Below are 25957 nucleotides of genomic sequence, written 5' to 3'. Positions count from 1 at the left end.
GAAGAAGGCATAATTTTTATATGTTTTTATTTATAATTTTTTCCCATTTATGTTTTCCTTGCATTTTCATAAGATATTTATGATTTTCAATATGAAGGACATTATTAAGCATGAAATGTATAACATCATATTCATAAGAATGGCATGGTAATACAGTGATAAAATGTTAGATTAGTATAAATGTGCAGTTTAGCAGTAGCTATAGGCCATGCTGGACAAGACTCTGCAAAACAACAGAAGAGGAACAACATCCTTTGAAGAGAAGTGCTGGTTTTGGTGTGAAGTGATTTGCAACACAGACTGTGACTCAGGGTGAAATTATACTTGAAAGATAACATTCATAAGGGTTACCGGAGAAATTATTTGATTCTGAACTTTATGAACTGTTCACAAAGTGACTGTCTTATCCCTCCTGATTCTGTCAGTGTCTGGTTCAGTCTCTAACAGACTGTTTTTCTAAGATCCTGCTAAAGACTGTGTTATTACTGCTTATTCAAGTCCCACCATCCTTTCATTGGGTACGGCCTATGTTATGGCTGTTCTACATCAGGATAGATGCAAACATGCCAGGAACCTCAGAGTGACATTGGTGATGCCGGTACTGGTACAACTCCCTGATTCTGTAAAGGTGCTTAGTGGCTGATCTGCTAAAAGAGCCAAGGCTTAAATCCATTGGGCCCTACAGGACAAAGGGTTGCAGGATGCCGGGGATTTACCCAACTACAGGGAGCCCATCTGGATTCATTCACAGGAGAAATGTTTGATAAATATGGAATAACAATGTAACAAGGAACAAGGTTTCTTGGTATAACTGACTCCCATAATTGAGTACCGAACTTTTATTTGTCACTTTTGATGTTTGCTGACACATTTTGAATACAAGACCATGAAAGGTGTGGTAAGAAAGTGCAGTTGAAGTTACAGTTTCAATTGCAGTGAAACACAGTGCTATGACCAAAGACTGTAATGGAAGATTTTTAAAGTCAAACCAGGAAACAGTGAATGGATGAGCAGAGGATGGAACCGCCTATAGATAGATTATTTTAAATCTTCTAAATTATCACTGTTTACCATCTCATTACATGATATTACATCAGTTGTCATTTGTACAATGAACATTTGGTGTATTGCAAAGGAGTTCTGGAAATTTGTAGACTGGGTTTTCAAGGACTCTCTCTTCAAAGTTCTTTTCCAGTTTGTGTACAAATATTATGTTCTTGTCAAGTCAGTGTGCAAAGGGGGAAATGTTAAATATTGGGTATTGGAAAATAAGTTGTATCCCAGGCCTGAATGAGTTAACATGGTTCAAATGTGCACCCTGACTCACAATCTACACTATATCTCTATACATACACTATACATACCCCATTGTTCCTTGAGTCTGGAATGTGATTGATAGGAAACATATGGTCTTAGGGGTAATACAGTGGGGGAGGATTTTCCAACAGGGATATATATCAGCAACAAAAGGCTGGTCTCACAGATATACAGACACACACACCCTTACACACTCACACAAGCTCTCACTTACACACATTCACTCTAACACACATGCATACATACATTTTTACCACTTTAAATGAATACATACATACTTTGTATTGTATTGGGAAGCTGTCAATATTGTTTGTGACTGGCTTAATCATTGGTAATTTGTATGTACTTTTTGTAATTCTTTTCCACACATTAAATATACTTAAAATATCACCTTGGTGAGTGGTGTTTGTTGACCATAGTACTTATACAAATATATAAGAGAAAAGATAATTATAACAGAAACACAACTTTAAGCACAATCCTTCTATATCTAGAGGAGTATAATTCCCTGGTACATTCTTAATTTTTATAGGATATGTCTCCTTTAAGTCTCCCCATATTTCTCCCGTTCAGATGATCAGAAGCCTCATAGGGGAAAAAAATGCTGAGCTGTGTAAAGAAAGTTCCCATAATGCCTCACTCTTCACAAACCCCACTAGTCCCGCCCATCTGTGCCACGTCTTGCTGCCTCCTTTCCCAGGCTGTGCAGGTGGGGCGGTGGCACTGTAGGATAGGAACCAATCAGCAGCTAGGCTGACCTGATAGGGAACTGAAGCCTGTCTGTGCTTGTGTGAGTGCAGGACTGTGATTGGCTCTCCCCCTCCTACTGTGCTTCTGGCAGGAACCTTTCTTACTTTTACTTGGAGGCGTTAGCCACATTTTCACAGTCGGTTTACCGTAAAATTGTTTCCAAAAATCCATTCTGCACTATTCAGGTGATTTTTTTTTTTTTATTTGCAATCATGCTGAGTGGCTACTGAATTCGATTAATAATCACAATAACATATAACTTCCTACTAACGAGCATTAAAACCAATTTTAAGAAATGCACCAGTGAATCAATATACACGCAGCCCATCTCTTGGGAAAGGGATTTGACAAAATAGACTTTAGAATGTAAAGAGACCTTCCCTATACCGTACCCCTTGGAATATGTCCCTTCTTGTTCAATAAAACCCAGATTATTATCTGTTGGGGGGAGGGGGAGATGTATTCCAGTGTCTGGGAACTAAGGGTGACATTTTAGAGAGATAACCTTTATTTGTTCCGCTCCCAGCCCAGGAATTACCGTAAAGATTAGAAATAACGAAGACAGGACCAGACCACATGTAACAATGCGGTGGGTGTAGGGTGAATCTACTAGAGCTTATGGGGGGGTTCATTTTGTCTCTCGCACATATCAGGGAGTTTTGAGAATTTCTGACCAAGTGTTATAATGGGTATATCAATGAAGGGTTGAGTTAGGAGGGAGTGGAATTGGGATACAAGTAGCTGAAGCTCCATAATAGGCATTATATGTTCCAGTCTCCAGCAGAAGTATCAGCGCACTTGTGTCCGAATTGAGAATTAAAGGCATGCAGGGAATGGAAGGATATTTTGTTGGGTATGTTATCCTTTAGCAAGAGAAAAGAGGGTATCTTCCAATGTATATAATGTTATGAGGCCCATTCTTGGGATCTGCAATGGCTTTTTGGGTGCCATAATGGAATGTCCAAAGGATAATAGTTTGTGTCTCCAAGGGAAAACTAAGAACCAGCACTGCATTATACACCAGCAGTATACGAGAGCCTCGGCTGAGCGCCTGCCCGGACTAATAAAGTCAATAATCCTTGCAATTTTTTCAAACCAACTGACAGGGACATTAGAGCATTAACTATAAAACATGGAGGATAAATACTTAAACAAATGAACCAGCCCCAGATAGATAAAGGCAACTTCTTATAGGTTTCCCCGTCCTATAATGGGAGGTAACAATGGATCCAGATTCAGCTCAACATATTTATCATATTCATTAGAAGCCACACCCCCCAGGACAGTATTCTGTCCACTGCAAAGGATACATATTATACTTAGGGTCTTCCATGGGGTCACGTGCTGCTATTATACTTCCCCCATTATTCTCCTCTTTACATATTGCAATACATGTTAAATTATATATCTAATGCAAAATAAATGTAAAAACATTGCACCCATTAAAGGGAAACTAAACCCAACCGTAAAAGCTTTCCCACAGCGCCCCCTAGTTCTCTATAGAAGTTGATGAAAAACCTAATTACACATGGAAACCAATTCACCAATGAGAATTCTACTGACCCAAAACTTCATTATAGATGCAAGAGAAGTGACCAATGAGAATGCTGATTCCCTGTGTCAGGCCCCTTGCTGGTACCTTACATATAGAGATAATGCCATTTTCCTGTCATTATATGGCACAGGAATCAGACATGGGGATAAAGGGACAGACTTGTTCAGTGCTGGGAAACTGTGCTTATTGCTCCCAACTCCAATTGCAGGAACAGAGAACAGGGAGCCGGATTTACTCACATCAGCTGGGATTCTCATTGGAGGATTCTTTTGCATTTCTGCCAATGCGGGCCCTAGAGAGCTGGGAAAGTTTTATTGTGCAATATTGCTTTAAGAATACAACCCTGATGTTACTGGACTACAGCTCCCAGCATGCCTCACCCTTCATTATATGTTACATTATTCTGGGATTTGTAGTCTAGCAACAACTGGGTAAAGTTTGGTTGAGCAGCAGGGTTTAATGTCCCTTTAAGAACAAACTTATGGTTTTGCTACTTTGTGCAGCTCAAGGTGTAGTTTTAGGGTACGGTTACGCGTGAAACATTTCCCACACTCCAAACAGGAAAAAGGTTTCTCTCCCGTGTGGGTTCTGTGATGGACAGTGAGTTGTGTTGATCTGGTAAAACATTTCCCACACTCAGAGCAGGCAAATGGTTTCTCCCCTGTGTGGGTTCGGAGATGGACAGTGAGTTCGGAGGACGTGGCAAAACGTTTCCCGCATTCCGAACAAAAAAATGGTCTCTCGCTTGTGTGCATTCGTCGTCGATGGACAGTGACTTCTGATGAAGTGGAAAAACATTTCCCACATTCAGAGCAAGAAAATGGTTTCTCCCCTGTGTGAGTTCTCTGGTGATATTTAAGGTTATTTTGATTCGAACAACATTTCCCACACTCGGAACAAGAAAACTGTTTCTTATCGTCAGGAACGCTCAGATGATTATGAAGAGATCTGTGATGAAGAAAGTGTCTCTCTTTTCTGTGAGTTCTTTCATGTCTATCGATGTCTCTTTTCTGAAGAAACTGTTTATGGCACAGATTGCAGGTGTATTTCTTGCGAATAATCTGTTTTGTTATGTCACATTCATGTTCGGTTGTAAAGGCATTCTCATCATGTTTATTATCCTGCATTATAAATAGGCTGCACCCCATGACAGGAATAGGGGTGTCTGTTCCCTGTTCTGTCAGTAGATTAATGCTGCAATCTGATTGGTTTCCCTCTTCACATAAAACCACCTCCTCTTTGATCCCATCCGATATACAATTAGCTGCCGAGCTGTTATTCAGGCTGCACCCCATGATAGGAGTAGGTGTGTCTGTTCCCTGTATCTGTTCTGTAAGGGGATTAATGCTGCAATCTGATTGGTTTCCCCCTTCCCATGAAGCCGCCTCCTCTTTAATCCCATTGGCTGGTGGGGGCTGTTCCGCTGGAGACATTTCAGGGTTTGTGAGATTTCCGTCGGCACAAGAATCTGCCCCTTCAGCCCCAATCTTGCTTGGCTCATTATTATAACATAATGTTCCTCCCAGATCAGCTGGAATCTCTCTCTTATCTTCATAGTCACCGTCTGGCAAAGAACAACAGAGATTATTTATGTTTGATTGCAGGTTTTGGGTATTAGGATATTTAATTACAACGGTTCTGAAGGCAAAAAATGAAAATTGCTTAGTGTGTTCTCTACAGCACATAGAGCCATTTTGCAATATAAACTTATTAAAAAAAACAGTACCATTTGCCTTTAGATCCCCCTCATAGGGCACTTATCGCCCTTATCTATACGAACACACGCTTAAAGGAACAGTAACACCAAAAAATGTATATATTTTAAAGAAATTAAAGGAGACATATTGGATAAATGGGAAAACCCTAATTTTGTAGGCAATTATGAATAATATACGGTGCTGGTTTCCCTTTGGGCTAAACATTAATCCTGTCTGTAACAATGGCCCCTTTATTGGAGCTCCCTATAGATCCTATCTCTTCTCTGTCAGAGTTTGAAATGGAGAGTGGGCGTGTCCTAACGGTCCCTGCCAGAAGCACAGTAGGAGGGGGAGAGCCAATCACAGCCCTGCAGTCACACAAGCACAGACAGGCTTCAGTTCCCTATCAGGTCAGCCTAGCTGCTGATTGGTTCCTATCCTACAGTGCAGGGTACTGAGGGCCGCCGGCTCCCCAGCTCATCCAGAGAATTCAGCCAGCAGGAAGTGGCACAGATGGGCGGGGCTAGTGGGGTTTGGGGGAATTTCTCAATAAATCAGTCAGAAACAATACTTTTTAAGCACAATCCTTCTATATCTAGAGGAGTATAATTCCCTGGCACATTCATCATTTTTATAGGATATGTCTCCTTTAAACTTACCAGTGCAGGGCAGCAGCACATTATAAAGTTTTGTGTTTGCTTCAGAAACATTACTAGAGTTTATATAAACCCTGGTGTGTAGCCATGGGGGCAGCCATTCAAAAAAAGAAAAGGCACAGGTTATACAGCAGCTAACAGATAAACCCTGTAGAATACAATGGTGTCTTATCTGTTATCTGCTATGTAACCTGTGCCTTTTCTCTTTTTTCCCAGCTTGAATGGTGAAGAATATTCTCTCAGATTTTCTTTAAGGTTCTTTGTTCTCTTTATACATAGATCTTAACAAAGGAGAGCTTTCCCATAAAGTTAGCCAAGCAGCTGCTATGTTAATGTCCTATACAATAAGTTAGATATAGGAGCAGGTGCAAGTCATATAATTTAATTAGGATTATATATATATATATAAAGTCAAAATGCGAGCGGCTTCTTTTTCTTCTTATATATATATATATATATATATAAGCCGAGGTACCTAATTTTACCTAAGAAAACTGGAAAAACTTATTGACTCGAGTATAAGCCTAGGGTGGTAGTAAGTTTCATTTTTTTTGTTCTATACTGTACTGTATGTGTGTAGCTTTAAATTACAGTACTGGTAACTAATGATAATTAATAGCCTTTTTCAAAGTGAATAAAAAGCACACAAAGACCCACTGACACCTCCTAGCGGGGGCATAATAAACATAAATACAAATAAAAATAAAAACAAACAGTAAAACAGTAATGTTATATCACAGAAAATAATAACACAAAAAAAAATATAGATATATATATAGATATATAAGACATAATAGGACATTCACAAGAAAGGAAAAGAAGTGTTTCAGGAACACAACCTGTTTTGCTTAACTGCAACCCTCCTGTAATGCCGAGTGTTACAAGCTAAGGGTGCGCAGGTTTTTATCTAGGTAGGAAGAACAAGTGACGATCGTGTCACTTATACATTAATATTCACTGAAACGCAGAATGTATGCTTAGGCCATATAGAAAAAATAACTACCTCGAGTGTGATCCCCTGCCAGCAGTTCCTGCTCCAGCCCGCCCCACCAACCCAACAGACTGCCTGCGCGCCGCTCCCCTGCCAGCGGTTCCTGCTCCAGCCCGCCCCGGCAACCCCAAAGACTGCCTGTTTGCGCTCTTCTGCGCGGCGCAGTAGTTCCTGGGGCGGAGGTGACGTCACGCTCCCCTGCAGAAATCCCGGCCTTGACTTCTATGTAGACAGGAACTACTGCGGTGCGCAGAAGAGCACAAACAGGCAGTCTTTGGGATTGGCAGGGCGGGCTGAAGCAGGAACCGCTGGCAGGGGAGCGGCGCACAGGCAGTCTGTGGGGTTGGTGAGGCGGGCTGGAGCGGGAACCGCTGTCAGGGGATCACACTCGAGTATAAGCCGAGGGTGACTTTTTCAGCACATTTTTGGTGCTGAAAAACTCGGCTTATACTCGAGTATATACGATATATATATATTATGGTCTGATGTAATTAGCTTTGGGTGTATGTGTGTGTTTTATGAGGATTGGGGGTCTGGAGAGAAATCTGCAGAATAGGAGATATGTCAAACTTCACTGATAAAGTACTATAGGGTCAAAAAGGATATTTTAAGAAACGTGAGAAGGGTCATTATAACCTTGACCTTAAGGGCTCTGGCACACGGGGAGATTAGTCACCCGCGACAAATCTCCCTGTTCGCGGGCGACTAATCTCCCCGAGTTGCCATCACCTGGCATCCCACCGGCGAAAATGTAAGTCGCCGGTGGGATGGCACACGCGGCGGCACGATTTTGGGGAATCGCCGAAGTTGCCTCGCAAGGCTTTTTTCGGCGATTTCCCGAAATCGCGCCGCCGCGTGTGCCATCCCACCGGCGACTTACATTTTCGCCGGTGGGATGGCAGGTGATGGCAACTCGGGGAGATTAGTCGCCCGCGAACAGGGAGATTTGTCGCGGGTGACTAATCTCCCCGTGTGCCAGAGCCCTTAGGCACAATAGAATATATTGGAGTAATTTATACATATTAGAGAACAAAGGAAGTACATATATTTTATCTTATATGTTGAAATATTCAAATGGTACATACATGGAAATAGATAGAACATATATACATCATGAATATATGACAAAACCAACATATACTATGTAGTTATTGTATATTTAGTGTTTTTGTGAATATATATGTTAAACTAATTGTATAGCCTTAGTAATTACAATTGAAGCAGAACTGACATTTTGATGATGATTAATGATCCAATTTAAAGGCAGATGGCACTTTTTATGACAGTTGGATATATTATGTAAAGGAGTTTATTATTCCAAGAACTGTATATAAACTGGCTGAAATTTTGAGTAAGAGAGCTCATTCCTTACTCTTACCACCGAGAAGGTCCGAACAATCAGAGCTCCAACTGTGCGGAAGGCTATCAGATTCCCACCAGTAATAACTGCCTTCCAGTCACTCTTCTGTTGATGGTCATTTGTATCTGCAGACTCTAAGTTTTGCATTACTATTTTTGCTGTTAGAAATAAATTATTTTCCTAAGCTATAAGGCTTGGTGTTTGTGGACTGGGATAGAATTCAATTTATTTGGCCCAGAATTCTACAAATGGCTGCCCCCGGGGCTACACAGCAGCTTATTTATATAAACTATATTAACGTTACTGTAGCAAACACCCCAGCTGTACCGGTGCAGGAATGGCTGCCCCCGGGGCTACACAGCGGGGTATTTATATAAACTATAGTAGGGTTTCTGTAGCAAACACCCCAGCTGTACCGGTGCAGGAATGGCTGCCCCCGGGGCTACACAGCGGGGTATTTATATAAACTATAGTAGGGTTTCTGTAGCAAACACCCCAGCTGTACCAGTGCAGGAATGGCTGCCCCCCGGGGCTACACAGCGGGGTATTTATATAAACTATAGTAGGGTTTCTGTAGCAAACACCCCAGCTGTACCAGTGCAGGAATGGCTGCCCCCGGGGCTACACAGCGGGGTATTTATATAAACTATAGTAGGGTTTCTGTAGCAAACACCCCAGCTGTACCAGTGCAGGAATGGCTGCCCCCGGGGCTACACAGGGGGGTATTTATATAAACTATAGTAGGGTTTCTGTAGCAAACACCCCAGCTGTACCAGTGCAGGAACGGCTGCCCCCGGGGCTACACAGCGGGGTATTTATATAAACTATAGTAAGGTTTCTGTAGCAAACACCCCAGCTGTACCAGTGCAGGAATGGCTGCCCCCGGGGCTACACAGCGGGGTATTTATATAAACTATATTAGTGTTACTGTAGCAAACACCCCAGCTGTACCAGTGCAGTGCCACAGTACGTTATATTTGCATTACTTTAAAACATTTTTGGTGTTACTGTTCCTTTAATACGTAAATTACATTCCCAGTATATCTTTAGCAACCATAGTATGGGGTATGAGGTGCAAAACGTATTATAAAAAAAACCTTGAAACCATGCAGAGCATAGATATGCTTTGACATATGATCGAAACCATTACTCACCCAGTGGGTGGAGCTGCTGAGGCTCCTCTTCTTTTATATCTTTTGTGCTAAGGGCATTGTCTTTATTCAAATTCTCTGACTCCTGCAAGGAAAAATAGATGGAAACATCCTCACACCTTATGGCAACCTGGCACACACAATGTTACAGTCATCCCCCAGCCAGAGAAAGGGATTATCATACACTGTTACTAAACAATAAGGGGGATTTGGGGGCCGCACCCACCTCCCCAGTGAGCAGACGAATGATACTGAAGATGAGTTCCAGGATCTTCTTGTCATTTTCCTTCTGTATGACGGAGCCAGGGGCATGCAGGGCCCCCAAACCCACAGTTGGGCTCTTCTTCTTAGGGATGACGTAGCCCTATGTATTGAGAGGGAGAGAGAATGATGAGTGTGTAACGCAGCAGAGAGACCCCCTTTGTACAGACAGACAGTCTCTTCTCACTGTGCCACTCACAGTGCCCCCCTCACCTCTCCAGTCAGCAGATAGATAATCTCCAGTGTGAGATTCAGGATTCTCTCCTTCCGCTCCTCATTTTTATCCTTCTTCCCCATCACTGGGTCACTCGCTTCCTCCCACATTCCCATTGGCTCCTTGTGGGAGGGAGGGGCCTGGAAGTGGAATTAAGCACTTACACATTTCTATAGGGGATTATTCCCAGCAATATCCCCCAAAAGAATTATGAGGACCCAGACCCACAGAATCCCATTAAACCTCCCTACATTCTGTATTCCTTCCTATCATTATGGGATGTTCTAACAAAGAGGGAAGGGGAAGAAAGAATTACGTGGGGGGTTCCAATGTACAAAAGATCAGTACAAACTGAGGTGCCCTTGGTACCTGCACTTCTCATTGGTACAATGGACTCACATTCTGATCATTGCAAGGCCCTGTATCAGTATCATTAGGAGATCAGTGCTCTCCCTACATAACGTTGCGACACTACGGACAAATAAAAAGGCACAGGCCATGTATGTATAACCTGAGATATTGCTTCGTGCCCCGATGCAGAACGGGAATGAAAAAGCAGCCAATCAGCGGCCAGTTCCGGGTAAATTTACCAGTAGGTGGCGCGTTGCTGATGACATCATCCGCAGCGCGCCGGCATTTACTGCTAAACTTGCCCTTACATTTGCCAACACTTTTTTTATTTTGCTCAGGATTACGAACTTCCCTTTTCCCGTTCGGCATGCAGGTACCTGGGACCCTGGTGCAAACACCGAGCAGGGATAGTGCAGCGCACAGCATAGTGACCAACCCTCCCTACTTCCCCGGGACGGTGCTACAGTGAGAATCACCTCAGGTGTGAGCGCAGCGCCGCTCCCTTACCGACCTGTCTCTCTCACTGCTCTGCTTCCTGTAGCTGGACACGGGGGGCGGGGCCGATTCCACTATTGGTTAAGAGGTCAGGAGGCGGGATTATGAGCTGCAGCGGCGGAAAGAGAAATGTTTAAGAAACAAACGCGCCAGGGACTGCTGCAAATTCTCCGACACTATGAAAAGCGAACACATTTTTGTGGCACACGGTTTATGCAGAAGGGAAAGGACGGTGTTTAGGGGGAATAGTAGCAGCTATGCCTCTGACTCTAGAAGCTCCGAACGGACCTGAAGATGAGGCTCGGAACGCAGAATGAGCCCGCCAATGATTGGCTGAGCTGCAGGGCGGGGCGTTGTATACAAATCAGTACTTTGTTAACCAAACAGCGCTAAGGTGCTTTGGCCAATGGAACTGGTTTACGAGTAGGCTGTAACCTGCCGATGGCATCCAATCAGGAGTTAGTTTGCTAAATGGTCCAGAAAATAATTGTACAAACTTGGACAATTGGGCGGTACGCCCGCCTGGAAAAGGGTGTTTTTTGTAAAGTGGGCGTTGTATTTAGGGTGTGGCCACAAAGTGGGCGTGACCGAATTCGTTTTTTTGTTCTTTCTTTGTGGGAGCCATGTTTGTGCCAAGTAACAGTAATGCCCATCATGGAGCTGCCACCTAGGGTCGCCCCTCACCCCTGTAATACCGGCCGCATATTAAACCCACACCCTGCCCCCCTGACTGGCATTAAATGCACTGACTGCGCATAAAACTGTCCAATCTGCAGCAGCATCGAAATGAATTGCTAACGAGCCCCGCGGGGTGTGGGTTTAATATGCGCCCGGTATTACAGGGGTGAGGGGCGACCCTGGGTGGCAGCTCCATGATGGGCATCACTCTATGGACCCCAGGCCGCCCCGCAATCAGGGTCCAGATTCCTCAGCACAAACCAGAGGAAAGGAGAGGGGGAGAAAAGAAAGTAAAAAAAAAGAAGGATATTGGGGTATGTTGGCAGTTATACGTGGAAGAGCTCGGCGGTAGATACCTGGGTGCCGGGTGCAAATGCCCCCCACCTACAGCGTGAGGGGAAGTTCTACCTCAATACACACGGGGGCGCTCACACATCCCACGGGCAGCCAATAGCAGCTACAAACAAAGAAGCTTTATTGCAATTAGACCACATTATAGCCTTACGCGTTTCATGCACTTAATCATAGGCTGGGAAACAGGATACAGAATGCACCGTATATACCCCATATTCACCAATCACAAATACAGTCTCATTAGCCAATCAGATCAAAGGGAAAAAATATAATTTAAGGTGCCACAGACAGTCACTATTTATTGGGCTGGGTTTGAGCCTCTGGGTACTGGGAATGCCAGGGCCTATTTTGACTCCCAGGCCAGACCTGCACAGGTTGCTCTAACCAGGTGGGTCACCATTCTGATGGGGGTTTCATGGGTTTCTAAGCTCATTTTACTGAAAGCATCAGAATTATCACAACCGGACACTGCCTCTAGGTGGCAGAGTTGAGCTTCTGTTCTAAATTGATTTGCAGCTCAGGTGATTGGACACAGGGATGGCGGGGTTGGTGATGCCCTGGATGTTATTCCGCAGCACTTTCCGCTTTTACTGCATCCGGACACTTCAGTCACTAAGGCGGGAAGTAATACAAAGTATGATCACAGCAGCCCAGCCGTCCACTTATATATAGATCCATGGGACCAGAGCGGGAACTTTAATGAGGGCGGAGTGCGTGTGTAACGTAGCCCTTGATTGGATAATACAAATATTCCTTTGTCTACTTATAGCCAATGACAGAAGCCTCAACACAAAAAAATAAATTCAAATCGCCCGCCAAAGTAAAGAGACAACTATTTAACTTCCATTTCAATTCAGTCACTGGGGCTGTGGGATTTGTTACTAAAGAATAAGGGGCGGCTGTAACTTCTACCGATACACTAGGAAAAGCTCGTAAGGGCTCTGTACCAGAGAACACTGTATATTGTCCTCATAGCACATTACAGCCACTTGAGCTCTTCCCTCACTGTATCAATGCCCCGTCACTAACTCTTCTACCTACATGCCGGGATGCAAGAGTTTTATTCTTCCAACACCACGTTTTCTAACCAGCTTTCATTCTACACACAATAACCAGTTACAGATCTTATAGGGAGGGGGTGGGTGGCTCTTAGAAGAGCCTTTGTGTTGCTGGGAGTAGGGCAGGAGATGGGGCAGCAGTTACTTGGCGCTGGTGTACTTGGTGACAGCCTTGGTGCCCTCGGACACGGCGTGCTTGGCCAGCTCCCCAGGCAGCAGCAGGCGGACCGCGGTCTGGATCTCCCGGGAGGTGATGGTGGAGCGCTTGTTGTAATGAGCCAGGCGGGAGGCTTCCCCTGCGATGCGCTCAAACACATCGTTGACAAAGGAGTTCATGATGCTCATGGCCTTGGAGGAGATGCCGGTATCGGGGTGCACCTGCTTCAGCACCTTGTACACGTAAATGGCGTAACTCTCCTTCCTTGTCTTCCTGCGCTTCTTCCCATCTTTCTTCTGGGTCTTGGTCACTGCTTTCTTAGAGCCTTTCTTCGCGGCTGGAGCGGACTTGACTGGATCAGGCATGATCAACTATCCTTACGCTTTCCAATAAACGAGAAAACTGTTTCCTCCGCCTCCCGGGCTGCTGCTTTTATAGCCCTCCCATGCAAATGAGGCTGCTTGATAAAATTGATTCTAACTGGCCAGCTTTGTCACATGGTATGAAATCCGTCCTCCTTCAGACTCTAGCAGCAAATGGTTGGCGTTTGATAAAGCTTCTTTGTAATTGGCTGCAGTATATCCAGCTTGGAAAAAAAAAATAAAAAATATAAGGCGAGTCGGTATCTTAGTCACCTATTGGTGCTTTCTGAACCAAGCTATGTGATTGGTTAAATTGAGAATCAGCCAGTGAGAGAAGAGAGGCGGGCCACTTACTGTCTATAAAGTGTGGGACATAGTACGAATTTGGTACTGTTTCGTCTATTTGAATACAGAAGCTGAGATGTCCGGAAGAGGCAAACAAGGCGGGAAGACTCGGGCTAAGGCCGGAAGACTCGGGCTAAGGCCAAGACCCGCTCATCTCGGGCTGGGCTGCAGTTCCCAGTTGGCCGAGTTCACAGGCTCTTGAGAAAGGGCAATTATGCTGAGCGGGTGGGAGCCGGAGCTCCGGTCTATCTGGCCGCAGTGCTCGAATACCTGACCGCTGAGATCCTGGAGTTGGCCGGGAACGCTGCCCGGGATAACAAGAAGACCCGTATCATCCCCAGGCACCTGCAGCTCGCTGTGCGCAATGATGAGGAGCTGAACAAACTGCTCGGAGGAGTCACTATCGCTCAGGGCGGGGTCCTGCCCAACATCCAGTCCGTGCTGCTGCCAAAGAAAACCGAGAGCTCCAAGGCGGCCAAGAGCAAGTGAGCTGCCCGGTCACAGCGCCCCCATCAGGAAACAACACAAAGGCTCTTTTCAGAGCCCCCACACCGGCTAAAGAGGGCTGCATGACACATATACAAAGCGCACACTGTTCTGAAATTACCGCTATTGTGTCAGCAAAAGGGAAATATTCAACGGTTTCATCGTAACGACCATTTCATGTTCCAATTTGAAAATAGCGCAAAAGCATTTTTGCGGGATTTCTGTATTCATAACTGATTGGCCAGAGAACACTGGGTGGGTTTTTAGCGAATCAATTATTGGGAGTATTTGCTCGGGGGTTTAAACGCAATACTGATATTTTCAGCTGATTAAAGTGACGTTTCTTCCGTAAACTGGGAAAATTAAATTAACTGGAGCTTCCATCATTCCCCTGAGAAATTGAAAAATCTTAGTTGGTTTGGCGCATTATTATCCGATAGGGGATTCCCGGGAGTAACAAGTACAGGGGCTGAGAGCTCGGAGGAACCTGCATCTCAGTCCGTGTATAAATAGGGATCAGTAATGAGCCGGTTCCTATTACAGAGCCCGGGGGGGGAGGTGCAGCAGTTTCCGAGCTCTGCTCTGGTGCAAAGGGAGTCAGTGAATTGCCCGTGGGGGTCTGAGTGCAGGGGAAGTAGAACTACCAGAGAATCAATACATACAAACCCATAACTAGATATAACCGCTACAAATTTGATCAAGCAGTAACAGCTCTGGGAGAGTGAGTGGGGGCTCTGAAAAGAGCCTTTGGGTTTAAACCGGTTTATGAGCAGATTCAGCCCCCGAAGCCGTAGAGAGTGCGGCCCTGGCGCTTGAGAGCGTACACCACATCCATGGCGGTAACGGTCTTCCTCTTGGCGTGCTCGGTGTAGGTGACGGCGTCCCGGATGACATTCTCCAGGAAAACCTTGAGGACCCCCCGAGTCTCCTCATAGATAAGGCCAGAGATGCGCTTGACTCCCCCTCTCCGTGCCAGGCGGCGGATGGCGGGCTTGGTGATGCCCTGGATGTTATCCCGCAGCACCTTCCTGTGCCGCTTGGCGCCTCCTTTCCCCAAACCCTTCCCGCCTTTACCGCGTCCGGACATTTTCACTGATGCTCCTAAGAATAAACTGTGATAATCGACCCGCTCAACCGCTTTATATGCAGCTGGAGAGGACCTGAGAGAGAACTCAAGGAGTATGGGCGGAGTCCACCAGTGGGGTGTTAGTCGCGTAATTTCTGATTGGCTAATGGAAATGAATTATAATTTAAAGCCACTCACTATATTCCATCTACACCGGGAACTGAATCTAATAGCGGGATACCGGGCAAGATCCTATCGCCACATCCCGGGTATCGCTTGATAGTGACATCAGCCTTTCCCGGGGTGCTGCCAACTCGCTGCAGTTCTGTATAAGGAGCTTGTATGAGCCGCTGGCAGAGAGAGGGTTACACGCCAGGAGCCCGAGTTAGTTGTGCTATCCACTTAACATGCCACTTGGAGGCGCTGTTACCACACACTGCGGCTTATAGAGCCAATGCCGGACTCTCCTTATACCGCAGTGTTCGGCTGAGACACAGGGAGTGAGTGCAGCAGTTTCCTTATTTGTACATTGGGGCTGGGGGAGTTGCTGCAGGTCGGGCACTGGGGGAGAAGGCTACAATCAAGTGGAAGGAAATTGTATGTTCCCGCCATACAGAATACTTGAAAATATTGTTTATCAGCTGTGTTGTAATTAGTAAAAATCAAGCGTTTGTTTTGAATTGCTAAAAGCTCTAGGCGTCATCTTCAAGGCTTTTTGTTCTGTTCCCCTTTATGTCACGCACATATTTTCCTTACATACATTTATCAGATAAGGACAGAAACAAACTCGGGGCTCTGCATTCTGATTGCTATTCAGTAGGATCGCGCCTTCCCCCCCACTCCCATTGAGTAACCCTTGTACGGCCGCTGTTAAGTAGGAAAGGAGAGGGTTTCAGGGAATTGCTGGATAAAATAAGATTCAGCTCATTTTATTGGGGATTTGGTGGCTCTGAAAAGAGCCTTTGTGCTGTTGGGGAGGAAGGTTCTGCGGGTTGGATCTAAGCCCTCTCGCCTCGGATCCTGCGGGCCAGCTGGATGTCCTTGGGCATGATGGTGACCCTCTTGGCGTGGATGGCGCACAGGTTGGTGTCCTCAAAGAGACCGACCAGATAAGCCTCGCTGGCCTCCTGCAGAGCCATGACGGCTGAGCTCTGGAAGCGCAGGTCGGTCTTGAAGTCCTGAGCGATCTCCCGGACCAGGCGCTGGAAAGGCAGCTTGCGGATGAGCAGCTCGGTGGATTTCTGGTAGCGGCGGATCTCCCGGAGAGCGACTGTGCCGGGCCGGTATCTGTGAGGCTTCTTGACGCCGCCGGTGGCTGGGGCGCTTTTCCTGGCTGCCTTGGTAGCCAACTGCTTGCGGGGAGCTTTCCCTCCGGTGGATTTACGGGCGGTCTGCTTGGTACGGGCCATTGTAACTACAAAACCTCTCTGAGTAACACACTCAAACTGAAACAAACGGCTGCTGGTTTCTGCTTTATTGGCGCCTCCTCCCTGTGATTGGGTGATTATAAGCACGCCCCTACCGCCTCCGCAAATCCACCTCGATTTCTTGAATCCCGCCTAAAATATCCTGTGTTATTGGCTAATTTAAATAGATCCCGCCTCTATGTCCGATAACCGCTAAGTTTCATTTGGCCGCCAAAATAAACCAGGGTTCCCTCTAGCAGCCGCCCCACAGGAATATATATTTACAGTTTAGCGGTTCAGTTTAATTTATTAGCGGTGATATTTCGGCGCGTGTAAATGCTACGCGCTTTATACAGAGTACATTTTGCTCTTATATGTGTAAAATGTTTTCGAAACCTAAAACCTCTGGCCTTTTGCTAACAAACTGTCCTGCCAAATCCCACTGCCGTCTCCTCTGAATCGGAAGCCCCACTGGGCCGCGTATAACTGGCAACTGGAAAAGAAACCACGGAACCAGTCTCCACTAATCTAACGCCCGGCACTGATTGTTACACTGTTCCTTGGTGCTCGGGCGACACCTAGTGGCAGGATATGAATAAATAGCAGATAAGGGACATTTCAGGCTACACATAAAGTCTTACTCTGCCGCAACGTCTGCGACGCAAAATAAAAATAATCCCCTCTCCCCGTATCCTGTAGCAACAGATTTGGATTCAGTTCGTTACTTAGAGCGGGCTGTTTTGGCGGGTCATTTGAAACTGAAATCGATTTGTCTGGGGCCAATCGGAGATGAAGGATTTTGGCGGTACATATAAACCCCGCCCGAACTCTTTTGGCTCCTCCTTCTCAGTTTTGTATAAAAAGAGCGGCCAGAAAGCCTTGGTTACAGACTGATTCTATCAGAGCTAGTAGCAAGATGTCCGGACGCGGTAAAGGCGGGAAGGGTTTGGGGAAAGGAGGCGCCAAGCGGCACAGGAAGGTACTGCGGGATAACATCCAGGGCATCACCAAGCCCGCCATCCGCCGCCTGGCACGGAGAGGGGGAGTCAAGCGCATCTCTGGCCTCATCTATGAGGAGACTCGGGGGGTCCTCAAGGTTTTCCTGGAGAATGTCATCCGGGACGCCGTCACCTACACCGAGCACGCCAAGAGGAAGACCGTTACCGCCATGGATGTGGTGTACGCTCTCAAGCGCCAGGGCCGCACTCTCTACGGCTTCGGGGGCTGAATCTGACTGCTGATTCGCTCATAAACCCAAAGGCTCTTTTCAGAGCCCCCACTCGGTCAGTCTCAGAGCTGTTACTGATTTTATGTATCGCTTTGTACCGTGAGGGCTAAACTCAATGGCAGAGCAGTTCGTATTATTTGCAGTTATCCCTCCCGGGAAATCCCGCCACATCTAATAGTGCCTGTACCCCCTGCCATAAAATCAGCCCACACACACACAGAATGTCGGGGTACAACTCGCTGTGACAGAAACTTGATCTAAAGTAAAAGATCGCATCGCTCCCTGTCTGTTCTACACGGGACACAGTGGGTTTCGGTCTCCGCACCCGTACTTGGTACTCACTGAGCAGCACAATCTCCCACAGTCCCGGCCCCACACTGACCGCTACAGTTCGGTCTCCAGCAAATCCATAATAAACCCAGATCTGTTTGAAAACCCTCAGTGCTGGGGAGTTAGAAATAGAACAGGAGACTCCCCGGAACCCTGACAGCTGCGCATTGAAACAGAAGCGCCGGGTTTCACAGGATTCTCTCTGCAAAGAAATAGAGGTTTCCCAACATCTTTCCCTAATGAGTTATTATAGGCCCACAGCCAGTTTATATATCCGCACTACGGACTGACCTGTCTAATACCACTGGGCGCCTCCACCGCCTTCTGTCTGTACTAACGGGCTTGTAAGGAACTATAATGATCAATAGGAATTCCCTCCCCCCCTGTGTGCGCCATGCAGCCCTCTTTAGCCGGTGTGGGGGCTCTGAAAAGAGCCTTTGTGTTGTTTCCTGATGGGGGCGCTGTGACCGGGCAGCTCACTTGCTCTTGGCCGCCTTGGAGCTCTCGGTTTTCTTGGGCAGCAGCACGGACTGGATGTTGGGCAGGACCCCGCCCTGAGCGATAGTGACTCCTCCGAGCAGTTTGTTCAGCTCCTCATCATTGCGCACAGCGAGCTGCAGGTGCCTGGGGATGATACGGGTCTTCTTGTTATCCCGGGCGGCGTTCCCGGCCAACTCCAGGATCTCAGCGGTCAGGTATTCGAGCACTGCGGCCAGATAGACCGGAGCTCCGGCTCCCACCCGCTCAGCATAATTGCCCTTTCTCAAGAGCCTGTGAACTCGGCCAACTGGAAACTGCAGCCCAGCCCGGGATGAGCGGGTCTTGGCCTTAGCCCGAGTCTTCCCGCCTTGTTTGCCTCTTCCGGACATGTTCTCACGATCAAAGACAAAGATATTGCAGAATGTAAAATTACCGACTGGTTCTGCTTTTATAGGGAGCTCTGGACACACCTCTCTTCTCCAATTGGGTAAGTTGCAATGCAACCAATCACCGTATAGGTTTTGAAAGCACCAATCAATTGCTCTAAATATATTCCTCCTTTTAATGGGCGGGATTGAGTGCAACCAGTCACACAGTTGCTTTCAGGTACACCAATCCATTGCTGTAGATGGGAGAGCTTTATACTATGTGACAAAGCTGACCAGTTAGAATCAATTGTATCAGGCAGCCTTATCTGCATGGGAGGGCTATAAAAGCAGCAGCCCGGGAGGCGGAGGAAACAGTTTTCTCGTTTATCGGAAAGCGTAAGGATAGTTGATCATGCCTGATCCAGCCAAGTCCGCTCCAGCCGCGAAGAAAGGCTCCAAGAAAGCGGTGACCAAGACCCAGAAGAAAGATGGGAAGAAGCGCAGGAAGACAAGGAAGGAGAGTTACGCCATTTACGTGTACAAGGTGCTGAAGCAGGTGCACCCCGATACCGGCATCTCCTCCAAGGCCATGAGCATCATGAACTCCTTTGTCAACGATGTGTTTGAGCGCATCGCAGGGGAAGCCTCCCGCCTGGCTCATTACAACAAGCGCTCCACCATCACCTCCCGGGAGATCCAGACCGCGGTCCGCCTGCTGCTGCCTGGGGAGCTGGCCAAGCACGCCGTGTCCGAGGGCACCAAGGCTGTCACCAAGTACACCAGCGCCAAGTAACTGCTGCCCCATCTCCTGCCCTACTCCCAGCAACACAAAGGCTCTTCTAAGAGCCACCCACCCCCTCCCTATAAGATCTGTAACTGGCTCTGTGGGACTTGCCTGATCCCTTAGGGAATCCAATGTAACTGGGAGTAAAGGAACCTTTTCCCCAAACACTAAGTGGATACTCTGTGTTTCTTGTATTCTGAGGGAAACAATAATCCAAGAAGCTCCCGGGCGTGAGTACAATATACAGGGCCGTTTGTATTATGAGGGAGTAATAATCCGGGAAGCGCAGCTGCTCTAATATACAGGGAGTACAGGAGCGCAGGGAAGGAAAGCAAAGCTGCTACTCTGGGATGTTGGAATCGGACAAAAGGTTTTGGAGGGATGGTTGAAATTCCCAACGGTTGTGGTGCAGCCAATCAGAATGGGAAGGGGGCGGGGCAGTGGGTTTCGATATATATTGTATGTATATTTTCTTTATGAAGCGCTACTTATGTACGCAGGGTTGTATAGTAGAAAATAAATACAAAGTATAACCAAGAAAAATAAAAACACGTTCAGTTGCAATAAATTAGGAATCCAAAAGATAAGAGGATGGAGGTCCCTGCCCCATAGAGTTTATAATTAGTGATGAGCGAATCCATCCTGTTTCGTTTCCGAAAATAATTCACGAAACAACTGGAAAAATAGCAAAACGGCGATAAATTCCACAAAACACATTTGTTGTGCAACTTTTTTTTTTTTTTTTTTTTTTTTTTACTACGTGCCCCGACCCAATGCCTGTTGCCACTCCCCTCACTGGGGTCCCCCGACACATTTCACTTATATGCGCTCAGGGGAGGACGTCGGACTGGTAGTGGGGGCCCCTTGGGGAGTGTTGGGTCCCTGCACCCTCCATTCTGACCCTGACCCCAAACTACTGAATCCGGAGTCCTGTGGCGGGAGAGAGGGGTAATGTGCACTTCAAATGCATTAAGATTATTTTTTTTCCCACAAGCATACCTACTATATTACAAACTGACAAATCAAACTGTGGAGAGAATAGGCCCTCCAACTGCTGGGGGGGCACTGTGGGACTAATAAGCAGCTGCAATATATATTCAGGTATAATGACATTATGTAGGAGCCGCTCATATCAGTCAGTAAATAGATCCCAATACAAACAGCCGATGTGACTCTATAATAACCAGTCATTCCCCTGCTGGAAAGTTCATGTAGGAGCCGCTCATATCATTCAGTAAATAGATCCCAATACAAACAGCTGATGTGACTCTATAATAACCAGTCATTCCCCTGCTGGAAAGTTCATGTAGGAGCCGCTCATATCATTCAGTAAATAGCTCCCAATACAAACAGCCGATGTGACTCTATAATAACCAGTCATTCCCCTGCTGGAAAGTTCATGTAGGAGCCGCTCATATCATTCAGTAAATAGATCCCAATACAAACAGCCGATGTGACTATAATAACCAGTCATTCCCCTGCTGGAAAGTTCATGTAGGAGCCGCTCATATCATTCAGTAAATAGATCCCAATACAAACAGCTGCCGTTACTCTATAATAACCAGTCATTCCCCTGCTGGAAAGTTCATGTAGGAGCTGCTCATATCAGTCAGTAAATAGATCCCAATACAAACAGCTGATGTGACTCTATAATAACCAGTCATTCCCCTGCTGGAAAGTTCATGTAGGAGCCGCTCATATCATTCAGTAAATAGATCCCAATACAAACAGCCGATGTGACTCTATAATAACCGGTCATTCCCGTGCTGGAAAGTTCATGTAGGAGCCGCTCATATCAGTCAGTAAATAGATCCCAATACAAACAGCCGATGTGACTCTATAATAACCAGTCATTCCCCTGCTGGAAAGTTCATGTAGGAGCCGCTCATATCAGTCAGTAAATAGATCCCAATACAAACAGCCGATGTGACTCGATAATAACCAGTCATTCCCCTGCTGGAAAGTTCATGTAGGAGCCGCTCATATCAGTCAGTAAATAGATCCCAATACAAACAGCCGATGTGACTCTATAATAACCAGTCATTCCCCTGCTGGAAAGTTCATGTAGGAGCCGCTCATATCATTCAGTAAATAGATCCCAATACAAACAGCTGATGTGACTCTATAATAACCAGTCATTCCCCTGCTGGAAAGTTCATGTAGGAGCCGCTCATATCATTCAGTAAATAGATCCCAATACAAACAGCCGATGTGACTATAATAACCAGTCATTCCCCTGCTGGAAAGTTCATGTAGGAGCCGCTCATATCATTCAGTAAATAGATCCCAATACAAACAGCTGCCGTTACTCTATAATAACCAGTCATTCCCCTGCTGGAAAGATCATGTAGGAGCTGCTCATATCATTCAGTAAATAGATCCCAATACAAACAGCTGATGTGACTCTATAATAACCGGTCATTCCCGTGCTGGAAAGTTCATGTAGGAGCCGCTCATATCAGTCAGTAAATAGATCCCAATACAAACAGCCGATGTGACTCTATAATAACCAGTCATTCCCCTGCTGGAAAGTTCATGTAGGAGCCGCTCATATCAGTCAGTAAATAGATCCCAATACAAACAGCCGATGTGACTCTATAATAACCAGTCATTCCCCTGCTGGAAAGTTCATGTAGGAGCCGCTCATATCAGTCAGTAAATAGATCCCAATACAAACAGCTGATGTGACTCTATAATAACCGGTCATTCCCCTGCTGGAAAGTTCATGTAGGAGCCGCTCATATCAGTCAGTAAATAGATCCCAATACAAACAGCTGATGTGACTCTATAATAACCGGTCATTCCCCTGCTGGAAAGTTCATGTAGGAGCCGCTCATATCAGTCAGTAAATAGATCCCAATACAAACAGCCGATGTGACTATAATAACCGGTCATTCCCCTGCTGGAAAGTTCATGTAGGAGCCGCTCATATTATTCAGTAAATAGATCCCAATACAAACAGCTGATGTGACTCTATAATAACCAGTCATTCCCCTGCTGGAAAGTTCATGTAGGAGCCGCTCATATCATTCAGTAAATAGATCCCAATACAAACAGCCGATGTGACTCTATAATAACCAGTCATTCCCCTGCTGGAAAGTTCATGTAGGAGCCGCTCATATCATTCAGTAAATAGATCCCAATACAAACAGCTGCCGTTACTCTATAATAACCAGTCATTCCCCTGCTGGAAAGTTCATGTAGGAGCTGCTCATATCATTCAGTAAATAGATCCCAATACAAACAGCTGATGTGACTCTATAATAACCGGTCATTCCCGTGCTGGAAAGTTCATGTAGGAGCCGCTCATATCAGTCAGTAAATAGATCCCAATACAAACAGCCGATGTGACTATAATAACCAGTCATTCCCCTGCTGGAAAGTTCATGTAGGAGCCGCTCATATCATTCAGTAAATAGATCCCAATACAAACAGCCGATGTGACTATAATAACCAGTCATTCCCCTGCTGGAAAGTCCATGTAGGAGCCGCTCATATCATTCAGTAAATAGATCCCAATACAAACAGCTGCCGTTACTCTATAATAACCAGTCATTCCCCTGCTGGAAAGTTCATGTAGGAGCTGCTCATATCATTCAGTAAATAGATCCCAATACAAACAGCCGATGTGACTCTATAATAACCGGTCATTCCCGTGCTGGAAAGTTCATGTAGGAGCCGCTCATATCAGTCAGTAAATAGATCCCAATACAAACAGCCGATGTGACTCTATAATAACCAGTCATTCCCCTGCTGGAAAGTTCATGTAGGAGCCGCTCATATCAGTCAGTAAATAGATCCCAATACAAACAGCTGATGTGACTCTATAATAACCGGTCATTCCCCTGCTGGAAAGTTCATGTAGGAGCCGCTCATAATATTCAGTAAATAGATCCCAATACAAACAGCTGATGTGACTCTATAATAACCAGTCATTCCCCTGCTGGAAAGTTCATGTAGGAGCCGCTCATATCATTCAGTAAATAGATCCCAATACAAACAGCCGATGTGACTATAATAACCAGTCATTCCCCTGCTGGAAAGTTCATGTAGGAGCCGCTCATATCATTCAGTAAATAGATCCCAATACAAACAGCTGCCGTTACTCTATAATAACCAGTCATTCCCCTGCTGGAAAGTTCATGTAGGAGCCGCTCATATCAGTCAGTAAATAGATCCCAATACAAACAGCCGATGTGACTCTATAATAACCAGTCATTCCCCTGCTGGAAAGTTCATGTAGGAGCCGCTCATATCATTCAGTAAATAGATCCCAATACAAACAGCTGATGTGACTCTATAATAACCGGTCATTCCCCTGCTGGAAAGTTCATGTAGGAGCCGCTCATATTATTCAGTAAATAGATCCCAATACAAACAGCTGATGTGACTCTATAATAACCAGTCATTCCCCTGCTGGAAAGTTCATGTAGGAGCCGCTCATATCAGTCAGTAAATAGATCCCAATACAAACAGCCGATGTGACTCTATAATAACCAGTCATTCCCCTGCTGGAAAGTTCATGTAGGAGCCGCTCATATCATTCAGTAAATAGATCCCAATACAAACAGCTTCCGTTACTCTATAATAACCAGTCATTCCCCTGCTGGAAAGTTCATGTAGGAGCTGCTCATATCATTCAGTAAATAGATCCCAATACAAACAGCTGATGTGACTCTATAATAACCGGTCATTCCCGTGCTGGAAAGTTCATGTAGGAGCCGCTCATATCAGTCAGTAAATAGATCCCAATACAAACAGCCGATGTGACTATAATAACCAGTCATTCCCCTGCTGGAAAGTTCATGTAGGAGCCGCTCATATCATTCAGTAAATAGATCCCAATACAAACAGCTTCCGTTACTCTATAATAACCAGTCATTCCCCTGCTGGAAAGTTCATGTAGGAGCTGCTCATATCATTCAGTAAATAGATCCCAATACAAACAGCTGATGTGACTCTATAATAACCGGTCATTCCCGTGCTGGAAAGTTCATGTAGGAGCCGCTCATATCAGTCAGTAAATAGATCCCAATACAAACAGCCGATGTGACTATAATAACCAGTCATTCCCCTGCTGGAAAGTTCATGTAGGAGCCGCTCATATCATTCAGTAAATAGATCCCAATACAAACAGCCGATGTGACTATAATAACCAGTCATTCCCCTGCTGGAAAGTTCATGTAGGAGCCGCTCATATCATTCAGTAAATAGATCCCAATACAAACAGCTGCCGTTACTCTATAATAACCAGTCATTCCCCTGCTGGAAAGTTCATGTAGGAGCTGCTCATATCATTCAGTAAATAGATCCCAATACAAACAGCTGATGTGACTCTATAATAACCGGTCATTCCCGTGCTGGAAAGTTCATGTAGGAGCCGCTCATATCAGTCAGTAAATAGATCCCAATACAAACAGCCGATGTGACTCTATAATAACCAGTCATTCCCCTGCTGGAAAGTTCATGTAGGAGCCGCTCATATCAGTCAGTAAATAGATCCCAATACAAACAGCTGATGTGACTCTATAATAACCGGTCATTCCCCTGCTGGAAAGTTCATGTAGGAGCTGCTCATATCATTCAGTAAATAGATCCCAATACAAACAGCTGCCTTTACTCTATAATAACCGGTCATTCCCCTGCTGGAAAGTTCATGTAGGAGCTGCTCATATCATTCAGTAAATAGATCCCAATACAAACAGCTGCCGTTACTCTATAATAACCAGTCATTCCCCTGCTGGAAAGTTCATGTAGGAGCTGCTCATATCATTCAGTAAATAGATCCCAATACAAACAGCTGATGTGACTCTATAATAACCAGTCATTCCCCTGCTGGAAAGTTCATGTAGGAGCCGCTCATATCAGTCAGTAAATAGATCCCAATACAAACAGCTGATGTGACTCTATAATAACCAGTCATTCCCCTGCTGGAAAGTTCATGTAGGAGCTGCTCATATCATTCAGTAAATAGATCCCAATACAAACAGCTGATGTGACTCTATAATAACCGGTCATTCCCCTGCTGGAAAGTTCATGTAGGAGCCGCTCATATCA

General features: G+C 45.6%; 6 protein-coding genes across 6 annotated transcripts; 2 read left to right on the top strand and 4 right to left on the bottom strand.

Moving 5' to 3' along the window:
- Positions 1 to 3997: 3997 nt before the first annotated feature.
- Positions 3998 to 9810, bottom strand: LOC116407568 (oocyte zinc finger protein XlCOF7.1-like). Its single transcript, XM_031893068.1, has 3 exons — positions 9704 to 9810; positions 9481 to 9562; positions 3998 to 5186 (listed from the first exon to the last, which is right to left on the bottom strand). Exon 3 carries the CDS (start codon positions 5053 to 5055, stop codon positions 4102 to 4104), a length of 954 nt encoding a protein of 317 aa, XP_031748928.1. The 5' UTR covers positions 5056 to 5186; positions 9481 to 9562; positions 9704 to 9810; the 3' UTR covers positions 3998 to 4101.
- Positions 9811 to 12824: 3014 nt separating this feature from the next.
- Positions 12825 to 13598, bottom strand: LOC100498553 (histone H2B 1.1). Its single transcript, XM_002942857.5, has one exon. The coding sequence runs from the start codon at positions 13408 to 13410 to the stop codon at positions 13030 to 13032; it is 381 nt and encodes a 126-aa protein (XP_002942903.3). The 5' UTR covers positions 13411 to 13598; the 3' UTR covers positions 12825 to 13029.
- Positions 13599 to 13813: 215 nt separating this feature from the next.
- LOC101733262 (histone H2A type 1) lies at positions 13814 to 14301 on the top strand. The gene is given in 2 exon segments (XM_031893092.1): positions 13814 to 13858; positions 13861 to 14301. Coding segments are annotated over 2 exon segments (411 nt in total). The 5' UTR covers positions 13814 to 13828; the 3' UTR covers positions 14242 to 14301.
- A 1942-nt stretch (positions 14302 to 16243) lies between these two features.
- LOC100493036 (histone H3) lies at positions 16244 to 16753 on the bottom strand. The gene has a single exon (XM_002944613.5). It carries the CDS (start codon positions 16711 to 16713, stop codon positions 16303 to 16305), a length of 411 nt encoding a protein of 136 aa, XP_002944659.1. The 5' UTR covers positions 16714 to 16753; the 3' UTR covers positions 16244 to 16302.
- A 1931-nt stretch (positions 16754 to 18684) lies between these two features.
- LOC100492873 (histone H2A type 1) lies at positions 18685 to 19163 on the bottom strand. The gene has a single exon (XM_002944612.5). It carries the CDS (start codon positions 19135 to 19137, stop codon positions 18745 to 18747), a length of 393 nt encoding a protein of 130 aa, XP_002944658.1. The 5' UTR covers positions 19138 to 19163; the 3' UTR covers positions 18685 to 18744.
- Positions 19164 to 19475: 312 nt separating this feature from the next.
- Positions 19476 to 20065, top strand: LOC116407585 (histone H2B 1.1-like). Its single transcript, XM_031893106.1, has one exon. It carries the CDS (start codon positions 19529 to 19531, stop codon positions 19907 to 19909), a length of 381 nt encoding a protein of 126 aa, XP_031748966.1. The 5' UTR covers positions 19476 to 19528; the 3' UTR covers positions 19910 to 20065.
- Positions 20066 to 25957: the final 5892 nt, after the last annotated feature.

The sequence above is a fragment of the Xenopus tropicalis genome, chromosome 9 (genome assembly GCF_000004195.4).
Source record: "Xenopus tropicalis strain Nigerian chromosome 9, UCB_Xtro_10.0, whole genome shotgun sequence".
Lineage (NCBI taxonomy): Eukaryota > Metazoa > Chordata > Amphibia > Anura > Pipidae > Xenopus > Xenopus tropicalis.
This window is presented reverse-complemented; position numbering and strand designations above follow the sequence as displayed.

Excerpts from the sequence above, each read along its gene's own strand:
- LOC116407568 (XM_031893068.1), bottom strand. The coding sequence starts at position 5,055 with ATGTCTCCAGCGGAACAGCCCCCACCAGCCAATGGGATTAAAGAGGAG.
- LOC100493036 (XM_002944613.5), bottom strand. The coding sequence starts at position 16,713 with ATGGCCCGTACCAAGCAGACCGCCCGTAAATCCACCGGAGGGAAAGCT.
- LOC100492873 (XM_002944612.5), bottom strand. The coding sequence starts at position 19,137 with ATGTCCGGAAGAGGCAAACAAGGCGGGAAGACTCGGGCTAAGGCCAAG.
- LOC100498553 (XM_002942857.5), bottom strand. The coding sequence starts at position 13,410 with ATGCCTGATCCAGTCAAGTCCGCTCCAGCCGCGAAGAAAGGCTCTAAG.
- LOC116407585 (XM_031893106.1), top strand. The coding sequence starts at position 19,529 with ATGCCTGATCCAGCCAAGTCCGCTCCAGCCGCGAAGAAAGGCTCCAAG.